At 40.4% G+C, this 12674-nt stretch overlaps 1 protein-coding gene across 4 annotated transcripts in view; it reads right to left on the reverse strand.

Moving 5' to 3' along the window:
• TULP4 (TUB like protein 4) overlaps positions 1-12674 on the reverse strand; it is a 180202-nt gene that overhangs the window by 7645 nt on the left and 159883 nt on the right. For all 4 annotated transcript variants that reach the window (XM_075087842.1, XM_075087841.1, XM_075087843.1 and 1 more), the window contains 6 exons: positions 11444-11668; positions 9028-9262; positions 8385-8529; positions 5840-5984; positions 4448-4541; positions 1910-2053 (listed from right to left, as the gene is read on the reverse strand). In XM_075087842.1, the coding sequence (XP_074943943.1) occupies positions 1910-2053; positions 4448-4541; positions 5840-5984; positions 8385-8529; positions 9028-9262; positions 11444-11668 (988 nt within the window). The remainder of the gene's footprint in view (positions 1-1909; positions 2054-4447; positions 4542-5839; positions 5985-8384; positions 8530-9027; positions 9263-11443; positions 11669-12674) is intronic.

Raw genomic sequence — 12674 nt, forward strand, 5'->3', positions numbered from 1 at the left:
TGCTTTCGTCCTGCTGTCTGCAGGTTAGCAATTTATCTGCCAAAGCTCGAGGTTTAATTGTTAGCTTGGCTTGAGTAGCCCAGAATGTTGCTGTCATGGATATAACGTGCCTTATCAAGCAAAATTCCATTTGTCGCAGTGTTGCTTAATATCCCAAAGTGTTTAAATCCAACTTTTTTCATTTCTCCAATACTTTTTAATTTATTTGTTTGCATAATTTGCAAGTTAAATAAATTCACTGTCCATTTGCCTTGCCAAATCTTTACTGACTACATTAAAAAACACCTGTCCCAAGAGTACCTCATTATTAACATTCCACTGCCCAAGAGCAGCTTTCTATGTTGTTTTTTTTTTGACCTATCATGCAATTATTATTTACACTGCAATATTTTTTCTCATTAGTATAGGGCACTTTTTTCCTCTATATGCAGGCCTTAAGAAAGGATGTTTCCCAAAGATGTTTCTGAATATTTAAGTAGCCTCCACTTGCTAAGTCAGAAATGAATTTTCAGAAGAAACTAGAAAGAAAAAAGTGGATAAGAAGGCAGCTGTTATAGAGGACAAGGTAGTATGATTCTTCTACTAGCCTTCTCAAAGAGCTGTAACAAAACTCTAACAATTTACCCTACATTTATGTGGTGTTCACCAACCTGCAATTCTGAGTATCATTTCAGCTCTTTTAATAATGTAAAAGGAACTGATATTGCAGATCTAACCCAATTTTCAGGAAGGGATACAAAGACTTTATATTAACTTTTTTTTTCTACTTAATTTTTGTATTACTTTCTGTCAGCTGGGACCATGTTTCATAATAGAAAATGCTGAGTGTTTCCTATGCATAACATCAATGTCTCTTATCTTCTTCAGATCCTGCAGGTGAATATCACTTAGACATAAATTAGGCAAGCCAAACCCCGAATCATGAAAGAATGGTCTTCATTTTAAGCACATGAGTATTTCCTTAGAAGTCCAGAGGACTACTCTGATGCTTGGGTCAGACACAAGCTTTGGTGCTTTCAGCAGTCAAAACCTTGGTCTGAAATAATGGGAGTATTTCTATTTAATTCTATAGACTCTAGCACAAGCCTTTAATTGCTTTGTAGTGCTCACACTCCTTTCTCCTTAAAGGGTACTAGCACGATGGCCACTCCTGTAGTTCCAAAAACCTGTGACCTGGCAACAGGAAACCCCCACTGATGTGGAAATTCTGAAAATGTATTAATTTACCTTCTTGTCTCTTATTTTTTAATTTTATTGGCATGATGATTTTTTTTTTAATTGAAGGAGGCCCTCAGTACTTCCAGTCCTTTTACCTGCCACATTCACATCACCTGCATCCAAGCCTTCCCCACACTGTTTGAACCTTCTGCTACCTTAAATCTCAGTGAAATGAGAAATTCTTCCGACCCCCCCTGTTTATAGACTGCTTCACTATTTTAGTCTCTCTGTAAGACTTAGTATTGATAAAAATCCAAACGGGCATTTATCACTTCTCAAAGGGTGGCTTAGTTTTATGGGAACCTGCCCTTCAAGCCAAGGTCCTATCAGCAGGCTCTGCTTTGCTGCCATCAGGTCGCAAGAATGACCCTTTGGGGCTTCCAACACATTACAACTCTGTCCTACAAAGATGCAGAATGCAAAGCTTCCATCTACAGAGAATTCTTAGCAAACTAAATAGAAGATTATTAATTTTCTAATAAACTTGAAGCTGATATGAATTATATTTTCCACATATTTTAGAAAGCAATGTCTGTACTACATATTAGTCTTATTCCAATTCAGTTCTACAGGACCCCATCAGATTAAAGGATTTTGATTTGTGTGTTTACCAGAGGGGGTTAGTGACACAAGTGATCTGCCCTCCAGCTAGCTTAACCCATAACATAGCAGACCTCCAGCTCCTCCTTACCCGGTAAATCATCTTCGTCTTCGCTGAAAACATTTGGATTAAAGACAGGAAGGTTAATGTAGTCCATTGAAATCTTCCGCACTTCCGGGAGATATATTGTCATCTGCCTGGGCTGAAGATGCAGCAAACTGGTTTTATATATTACTGGAGAAAGAGTATAACAAGAAATTTTAAAAAAAATCTGTTACACAAAGAGCATCTAAAGCTAAGAAAGAATCAATTCAAAACAGACAGAATGGTTATGGCTATTTTTAGTTAATGCATTAACGAACAAATGCATATATGGACCATTCTTAGCCAAATTGCTATGTAACACTTTGCATAAACACGATAAAAGAGATTGTTTTTTTCAGCTATTTCTCTTTAAATAGAAGCAGCATCTCTGTAGTTAAATAATCCGTAGAAAAAAATGAATTACTTCATCTTGTATTCACCTCTATTTTTACAGAAGAAAAACAAGGCCAAGGGCAGAGTAGTGCACCTGGGCTGGGGCAACCCCTGATATCAATACAGGCTGGGGGATGAAGAGATTGAGAGCAGCCCTGCGGAGAAGGACTTGGGGGTTCTGATGGACAAAAAGCTGGACATGAGCCAGCAGTGTGTGCTTGCAGCCCAGAAGGCCAACCGTGTCCTGGGCTGCATCAAAAGAAGTGTAGCCAGCAGGTTGAGGGAGATGATTCTGCCCCTCTGCTCTGCTTTCTTGAGACCTCTGCAGTACTGTGTCCAGTTCTGGAGCCCTCATCACAGGAAAGACATGGACCTGTTGGAGCGGGTCCAGAGAAGGGCCGCAAAAATGATCAGAGGGCTGGAGCACCTCTCCTAGGAGGACAGGCTGAGAGAGTTGGGGTTGTTCAGCCTGGAGAAGAGACGGCTGTGGGGAGACCTTCTTGTGGCCTTTCAGTACTTAAAGGGGGCTTATAAGAAAGGGGATAATCCTTTTAGCAGGCCCTCCTGTGATAGGACAAGGGGCAGTGGTTTTAAACTAAAAGAGGATAGATTTAGACTAGATAAAAGAAGTTTTTTACAATAAGGGTGGTGAAGAGCTGGAACAGGTTGCCCAGAGAGGTGGTGGATGCTGCATCCCTAGAAACATTCAAGGTCAGGTTGGACGGGACTCTGAGCAACCTGATCTAGTTGAAGTTGTCCCTGCTCACTGCAGGGGGGTTGGACTAGATGACCTTTAAAGGTCCCTTCCAACCCAAACTATTCTATGATTCATTCTACTTTTGGAACTCTTCACCACAAGATGCTACTGACTTATATGCGTTTAGGGGAAAACCAGAAAGCTCTCAGGAAGAAAACCTTCTGAGGGTTACTACAAACAAAGAAACCCCTCCTGGCTCAGGAAGACCCTGGGACCCAAACCATTGGTGACCAGGAGAACATGTGAATGAATTATCACCACAAACTTACTCTACACTTACATTCTTCCTTACATATCTGTCACTGATAATGACAGAATTAGAACAACCTCTGGTCTGAACCAGAGGGTCATTCTTACACTAACTTTTCACAATCACTGCAAATGCAGATGTCAGAAATTCAAAAATTACTTGGGAAAAAAGTGCTGGAACAAGCATGAGGGTTTCCATAATACTTCACTAAGTAGAAAGTGCCATTGTCCTATAGAGGTAGCACTGGTTGGCCCCAGGGTGACAACATTCTGAGAAGACAACGTTTGCCTAGAGCCTGGGCCAGAGAAGGTCCTCTCCCCAGTAGTTAGGACTCCATCTCTTGTCTGACATTAGTCAATATAACCACAAAAGATATCTATTTAATTAATTCTGTGTCTAGGGCATCATTATATAGTCCTGCCCTAACTATACAATGCAACACAGGGAAAAAGAAGTTTTCCAAAGAACTTGTAAAACTCCTATACTTGTATTAATATTTCAGGTCAGAGCTCAGTTCTGCTAGGTGGTACCCTGTTCTTTACTTAGCATTCTTCCTTTCAACAGGACTATCTAGGGAAAAATGGCGTACACAGAAGAAGGTCAAGAGACTAGACAACCGCTACTTTTAATTAAGGCTACCAATTTACTGATGCTCCAGCAAGAGAACCATATGATAAGGCTATGCACTGACTTGAAGAATCCTTAACATGATGTTATAAGAGCTTTTTTAACATTATTTTGGTAAAATTAGTAGCTAAACGACTCTAAAAATCTGAGTTTTATAAGTATTTCTATTACAGTAACTTAAACCCTGCGATTTTTATAGCCTTCTGCAAAAATTTTCTTTATTTGTTTGGGTTTTGTTCAAATACACTGTAAAAATAAAGGTCTGGGCTTGACTGTTTATTAATCTTTTTATTACAGCTGAGACTTTTAACAGTCTATTGATCATCTTGTTATTGTATTTATAGATTTCCATCTTTTACTTGCAGTGAATTTTGTAAAATCTAATTCCTACTGTCCACAGAAAATAAGTGCTTTGTTAAAGAAGCCTTTTGATCGCTTAGAAAGAATCACATGGCATAAGATTTTGTTTTTTAGAAATAAGTTTGACATGCAAAAATTCAATAGAGTTTACTTTTACCTGCACCAAGGTTAGTTGGTAGGAAAGCAGCCAAACCCACAATTTTAAATTTTGTTCCCCAGATATTAGATGTGACCTGAGCAAGGTAGTTGTGCTGCAAAGCAAAAACAAGATCATTTTCACCTAATAAAATATTTATCAATCTCTATTAAAAACCTGCAGAGCAATCAAGATATTGCAAGGGATAATACAATTTCAGCTTCTCATTTTTATTTTATTGAAACAGTCTAATGTGCCTACGTAGCAACTGTTATACCCAGTTATTAAGAAGTCTCACTGTGACATCTGAACGGCACCAGAAATTACGTATACAAAAGCCACATAGGCTCATTAAAGCTGTTGAAGAACTGAACAACATGATGGCTGCTTAGTGAGAACAGGTCTGTTTTAGATGCTTGCTTCTCCTGCACAACAAGAGCGTGGCCGTTCTGTACTTCATACACCCTACCCTTTGGTTCTATGCTTACAAATCACTTCATAGAACAATAAATAAGACAAAAATTAATTACTCATAATGACAAACATACTCTTCCCGGAGCTTCCAAAGCAGTTTCCCAAACTACTGCTTCCATTGTGATCAAATTATAAATCTGAAAGACCAAGAGATTTTCTCAAAGGCCGAGAGTTACACTGTCAATATCAGGAGCAGGATCTAAGCCTCTGGTCTCCTGCCCTTTTCAAAGAACTTTTTACTATATACTGCTGCTATATAAGTGATCTAGAATGTTTCAAAATAAAGGAAAATGTGAAAAGACAGAGTGGGAAAACCCAACTGAAATGAAACAAACCAAAGTTAAAGAATGCAGGCTGATATTAACGAAATATTCTACAGCCTGCTACGTTTCATTTACCACAGGTTATGAACAGCACAAAGAGCACAAAGTGCCTTCCTTCCAATTAAGGCTGTTCCATGTTCCTGATCTAGTTGAAGATGTCTCTGCTCATTGCAGGGATGGTTAGACTAGATGACCTTTAAAGGTTTCTTCCATCCCAAACTCTTCTATGATTCTGTGATTCTGTGAATTATGAAACAGAGAACATGTGGCCCACTGAGGCAAGCGTTTTCTTGTCTTTGCAATTTTTAGCAAAGCAGAGAACTACAGTGGCATTAGGACAGCTCAGGAACTGAACAAGAAGCATTTTCATATACACTTTCAAATAGCCAACAACATCACCTGGAATAAAACCTCTCACATGGATTCACATTGACAGAAGTTAGTAGTGCCAGGATTTATCAATCAATGACTGATATTCCGTTGACACTTTCAAACATTAACATTGAATTGGAAGACGCAATTCTCTAGTTGTAATTAATGAAAAGTTTTCACACAACTTGCTGCCTCTGGAAGGAGATGCTTTTGGACTCAGGTCTGGTAACAATGTACACAATACCTGAGTAATATCTTCTAAAGGAAACTCTCTTCGGGTTAGGCTTGGTGAACCAATAGAAGGTTTTCTTATTGGTAATCTTGGTGATCTTGATATCTCCTGCGCAGCTCGTGACATCTTTGGAGATTTGCGAGCTTCAATATTGATTCTGCACATAAAGCAATAATTAGAATCATCAACGAGCATACGAAAATGCATAAAATTAATGTCTTTGAATGTAAAGATGCAATGAAGACAACCGATATGGTGTCCTCTAAGTGACTAATGAAGACTGTAGAGTCTACAGGATGGAGAGTTACGGGTCAAATTTGAAGATATATAAGGCCTGGCGCACTTGTATAACTCTGATGCTTTCAGATTCATTTAACAAACCTTACAGCAGTTCTGCCAGATACAATATATCCTCCACTAATCCATAAAAAAGTGTAGGGCTGAGCTATTTCAGCTATGCGGGCTTTGAGCAAAGCCTCAGGAGATGGAAACATGACACCTCAGCTGGCAGATCTCCGTGTTAGTACAGCAAACCAAGACTCCACAAACTTCATCAGTGCTCTTACTCTAAGCTAAAAGTTATTCCTACCTCCCGCTATGCAAAGGGGGTCAAGAATAAGAGAGAAGAAGCACCTGAAAAAGCTCACTGGTAGGAAAAATAATGAACAAAAGTTACATTTCAAAAGTATGGTCTTAGAAAACCAAGGACACTGGGTAGTTGTTTTTGTTTGTGCTATTTCAGTTTTAGGCTCAGGAACTGATGGTTCTTTTGTCAAGTACTGCTAACCTAAAACTTTGGTATTTCACATGTTATGTTCACATATAAAGGGATGCATTTGCTTTGTCTCATACTAGGACAATCTCATAATATAAGGTCTTTGGAAGATGTCAGCTAGAAGGCGTCAGGGCCTCAATCCCATAACATGAAGCTGGCAGATAGATATCAGTGCCTACGAGAAGCATCACAGACATCAGTGAGACTGTGCAGGTGGAGCGTTATGTCTATGTACATAATGAATATAATGAAGAGCTGGCAGGAAAGCAACCAGACGAATAATAAGCTGATTTTGCGTACCATTACAGAAGCTCATCAACACAGTGTTTAGGAGGATCTCTTTGTTGAGATTCCCTTGCAAGGTCACCACAGCAGCAGTGCCACCTATGCCAGGATCTATGACATCTATGCATGGACTTAGGAATTTGAAAATACCCCAGAGGAAATAAAGGCTTTACCTAGACCAAGGACCCTAAGCACAGAGGAGGTAAAAACACAGATTGTCTGAAGGACAAAATATACCCTATGGTGGCAAGAGTTTACATGTGGCAGAGGCAGTGGTGGGATAGTTTATAAAATCTTTCTTCGACACTGCTTGGGGAGAAGTGGTGCCCTACTGTTTCCCATTACATTTTGCCCTAGAACCTTCGCCAAAGTCCACCTCAACACCAATCTCTGAGATCACCCCAGAACTGCACACCGTAGAGGACCCCACTTCTCCAGAAGACTCCTATCTGCCCATAGGAGTTTGTTGCTTTTAATTTTATGAGGTGTCAAGACAGTGTTTAAAAACAAACAAACAAAGAGAAGAGAAGAGAAGAGAAGAGAAGAGAAGAGAAGAGAAGAGAAGAGAAGAGAAGAGAAGAGAAGAGAAGAGAAGAGGAAAGGAAAGGAAAGGAAAAGGAAAAGGAAAAGGGAAGGGAAGGGAAGGGAAGGGAAGGGAAGGGAAGGAAGAAGGGAAGGAAAGGAAAGGAAAGGAAAGGAAAGGAAAGGAAAGGAAAGGAAAGGAAAGGAAAGGAAAGGAAAGGAAAGGAAAGGAAAGGAAAGGAAAGGAAAGGAAAGGAAAGGAAAGGAAAGGAAAGGAAAGGAAAGGAAAGGAAAGGAAAGGAAAGGAAAGGAAAGGAAAGGGAAAGGGAAAGGAAGGAAAGGAAAGGAAAGGAAAGGAAAGGAAAGGAAAGGAAAGGAAAGGAAAGGAAAGGAAAGGAAAGGAAAGGAAAGGAAAGGAAAGGAAAGGAAAGGAGAAAGGAAAGGAAAGGAAAAAGAAAAGAAAAGAAAAGAAAAGAAAAGAAAAGAAAAGAAAAGAAAAGAAAAGAAAAGAAAAGAAAAGAAAAGAAAAGAAAAGAAAAGAAAAGAAAAGAAAAGAAAAGAAAAGAAAAGAAAAGAAAAGAAAAGAAAAGAAAAGAAAAGAAAAGAAAAGAAAAGGAAAGAAAAGAAAAGGAAAGAAAAGAAAAGAAAAGAAAAAAGAAAAAAGAAAAGAAAAGAAAAGAGAAAAGAAGAAAAGAAGAAAAGAAAAAAGATAAAAAAGAGAAAAAAGGGAAAAAAAGGGAAAAAAGGGAAAAAAGGGAAAGGGAAGAGAAGGGGAAGGGAAGGGAAGGAAAAGGGAAGGGAAAGGCAAGGTAAGGGGAAGGTAAGGGAAAGGTAAGGTAAGGTAAGAGAAGGGAAAGGGAAGGGGAAGGGGAGGGGAGGGAAAGGGAAGGGAAGGGAAACAGAAGGTAAGGGAAAGGGAAGGGAAAGGAAAAAAACCTGGGGAAGAAGAAGAAGAAATATCCAAGAAATTATTACCTGGGGAGTTTGGGTGATTTGCTAGCTCGACTGATTTTGGGAGATTTCTTTGCTGCCCAGTCATCACTCAGTTCAATATCGCTGGAGTCCGAGCAGTTGCAGCTGTCAATCACAGTGGAAATCAAGCTGTTTCCATAGATTTCATCTATCAAGACAGGCCCCAGAACATGTAAGTGCTGCTTCAGAAAACTGATATCAATTACAACTATCAGTCTGCGGAAGCATAAATCTGATACACAGGCAGCAGTTGAGATAAAACTATGGAGAGAGAATTAACCATTCTTCACCCTGCCTAGCATAAACTCCGAATTTCCAATGGTTCGAACTCAAGTGAACATGATTCAGAAGGATGAATAGAACTCAAGCAACTTCAAAATTGAGACTAAAGAATATTTTCTGCTAATTAGCAATCTATTCCCTGCTATTCAAAATACAAGAAGTTCGCTTTCGTAAAACAGAAGATGTCATGGTATAATTTCAGAGGCTTGAGCCTAGATCACACTAAAGACTTTTTTCGCATCAGAAAAGAAATATCAGATGCCACCTTCCATATTGCTTATATAGCTTTATTTTAGCTCTTGAGTATTTAATATCTAAAATATTTCTAAACAATTTTTTATACAGAGCAACAATTCACTTCTACCTGCTTTTCCATCTGTTTTAGGATCCATGATGACAAACTCTGGCCGCAACTTGCTGATACGACGTCCTTTCAGGATAGGCACCAGTCCCCCAAGGTATTCCAGGTACAGAGTATAACATGGACCACCGACCTCTGGGTCATCTTCTGTCCGCTTCATTGTGCAGTGAAGCCGTTCATTACCAGCTGTTGGGTAGCTGACAAAATCTCTCATATTGTTCGGGTCTGGGATAGGAGGCTTAATTAAATGAAGGAAAGAGAAAATTTCCTATAGGTTATTGTGGTTTTTTTCTGTGGTGAATAAATCCCAACACAACTAACTGAATTTGAACCCCACTCTAACTTGGCAGGTCAAGATTAGTACAGGTTACTGCATGAGTTATGCAGGATGCACATGCAAGACAGAGTGGCTGTGTATTACTTAGGTCAAAAGCAGCTGTACACAGAAAAGTGAAACTAGCTACATCAAAAAGGAAGGTTGGACCTGTGGTTAGAGCACTGAATTAGACAACAAACCTGTCTTCAAGTCCTGGTTCTTTCACAAACTTCTCTTTTAACCTGGGTAATGTCGTCAAGTCTAAGTCTCAGAGTATCTTGTCTCTTGCTGGCTCTCCAAGTGAACTTGGCCACTCAGGTTCCCATTCCTGGTTAGTACTGGTACATGCTGTGCCACTATGCTACAATGCTGTCAGCTCTGGAATAAGCCTGTATGTCTTATATACTTCCAAGCACATGACCCATCTTTGCCGAGGGCCTATTTGTATGCAATGTGGAGAAATACAAGCACAAAGCTCAGGGTGGGCTACTTTGCCCTGCTTGCCAGCACACTGTACTAAGCCATGAAAAGCTCAGTCCTAAAGCAGTTGGACTGCTTTTGTCTAGGACAATATAGCCTGACACAATAGTATGACACAAATACTACTAATGTGTGTAAGTCAAGACAGTTTCTTTCAAAATGAAAGTGCAAGAAAAAAAAAAGTAGTGGGAAAAAGGAGCCTCCTTAACCTGGCGAGACGGATATGAGCTGAGGAGTGGCCTATAATGTAGTCCTCAAGCTGGAGGGCAAAAGAGGAATGTATGCAGGGAAGAGGGTGCCTTGCCAGGCACTGTAGGCATGGCTGACAATGTCGGTGGGCTTGTGGCTGCTGGGAACCCTACTTCAGCCTCTCAGCTATGCAGCTCCACAACCACTCCCCACCCCAGCACCCCCTCTAGGAAGTGACAGAAGGGTTGTAGGCAATGACGTGCCTCTGTACCGCCTCTGCCCCTCCGATCCCCATCATGGCTCCCAGCCTTGCTACAGCCAACTGCCGCCTTCATCCCCTCCCCTCCCATCCTATCCCTCCCATCCCATCCCATCCCCTGTCTTTCCTAACAGCCAAATAAGCATCACTGATGCTCTAGAGAGCTGCAGGGGTGGCTCTGAAACAACATGGAAAGCATCCTGGGGAGGCATGCTAGAAAGAACTGAGAACCACTGGTCTGTCAAATGCTCTGCATGTTATGGAGATCGAGGAGTTATGGTTATAGTAAGGCATTTGCTCTTTAGCAGATGAAATGTTTCACAGTCACACAAATTGCCCTGATTAGCAGTACCCAAATGGAATTGTGCTGAATCATTACTTTATAGGCATAATTTGTTGTCATTTAAGCTGGGCCAACTCCACTAGTTTCAAATTAGTTATTCTAGCTCTGTATTATTTTAACAAGGACGTGAAACTGGCTCAGGACAATGCTGTAACACATACTCAAAAAATATGTAACAGACAAACATAAGTTTGGATGTAGGGCATTTACCAGCTAAGGCTCTGGTTTGTTGGCTGTGATAAAGAGTTTGGAAATCCTGAGATGTGACTGAGGGCAAAATCATGAAACAAAGGGGCTGAGCAGATCGCTCTGCTAGTGGTACAGGAAAAGGCATAATATCTGGTTCATTTTTCCATAGTGCTGTTGGAGCAGTAAGGTTAGCAGAACTCACTGTCAGTAGAAATATTTGGGCAGCCACAGGTCTTAAAGTATAACTTTTCAGGCCATATAAGGACTCATGTAACAAGTAGGGAGGCAACAGGAGGCAACACTGTGAATCTCTCCTATAACCGTGACACAGTGTTGTCATTAGTGTGAGCTTCTTCAGAAGTCTTTGTGAGTCACCAGCACAGTTTACCCTTACAATGTCCTTGGAAAGGCCGCCCCCATGGAATAATGCAGATCAGCATGTGTAAGCCTTCTTTTCAGATTTTAATAGGCACCAAATGGATCAGTGGGCTCTTGAAGAGGACAGGAATGACCCTTAATCAAGCTTTAAAAATTATAATTATTATAATATTTTAAAATTTATCCATTGTCACTTAGAAGCACCATGGGGGTAATCAAGCAACCCTTTCCTCTTCCTCATACACACGCACTTTCTTCATTTTACCTTGATTGTTGGTATAAAGGCAGTGGTGAGGTACGAGCAGAGCCGAGGGGGCAGGGTCAGTTTGCTGATATCCTTGTCATCCCGCAGACAGCTAGCGATGGTCTGCTGGCACAGCAGCTGCAGACTGGAGACCCTGTGCTCGACTCTGACAACGTATAATGCAGGTCCGGAAGCCATCAGCAGGCGGGAATCCCTGTGACCCCAACAGATTGAGATGATGGGACGCTGCATGGAGAGGAAAAGGTTACAACTTTAAAAGAGCCTGTACTTTCTCCAAGATAGTTGCACAGCAAGTGTTCACAGGAATTCAGCACCCTAAGTCTTCCAGAAACTCAAAAAGTGCATCTATTTCCACAAAAAGGGAGAAGAATGTGAACATCTGAAATTATCGGTAACAGCAGTTGAGGTTTACACAGTGCTTTTTACTAAGAAGGCTTAAAGCTCTTAACACAAGGAATTGTCTATCAAATTCATTACCTAGATAGGATAAGTGACTTTAAAGTCACACAGTGTTAAAAAGCAGGATCTTTTGATGCCCTATCCAGATGATTTTTTCAGTCATCTAATCAATCCTCATCCACTGGTAACAGCTCACATTTTAGAACTGAAAAGTTAAATTATATGCCCAGAGTCACTTAGAAAACCAGGGGACAAAACCCAATCAGTTTTCTTGTCTTGCACTGAGTCTTCTGCTGCACAGTGTCTCTTTTGAACTACTCCCAGAGTAACTGAACTGTGAAAGAGCACAAGGAACAAAACAGAGAATGGCCTTTTGTCTTCTGCTTATCTACCCTCAGAAATGTCTAAATTCATGACAGTAAAACCAGAAAGAGTCAGGGGTGACTGGTACTAAGTGTCAGAATGCAGAGCAGAATAACAATAAACAACTCAAACGCTGATTTGGACATTATTCCCTGCTGCATGAACATTAAGAATTCAGGTCAGAATACTGAGTTGCGTTTGCAAGGAGCTCTCTGAACTCTCTTCCTAAACCCCATCTTTTTCATATACAGCATCAGTCTGTTGTAACCTCTTATAGCTCCATCACTATTACTTTTGCCCTTCCTGAGTGTTAGCTGCATTCACCTGTCATCTCTTGCTTTCTGTGTTACAAAGCATCTGTACTTGCAGATATACACATACTGTATGTAATTTCAAACCCGTAGCTGCTATCTCTATAAAAATAAACAACACAGGGTAAAGAAGAAACTCTCACTCCATGAAGAATACT

The sequence above is a fragment of the Phalacrocorax aristotelis genome, chromosome 3 (genome assembly GCF_949628215.1).
Source record: "Phalacrocorax aristotelis chromosome 3, bGulAri2.1, whole genome shotgun sequence".
Lineage (NCBI taxonomy): Eukaryota > Metazoa > Chordata > Aves > Suliformes > Phalacrocoracidae > Phalacrocorax > Phalacrocorax aristotelis.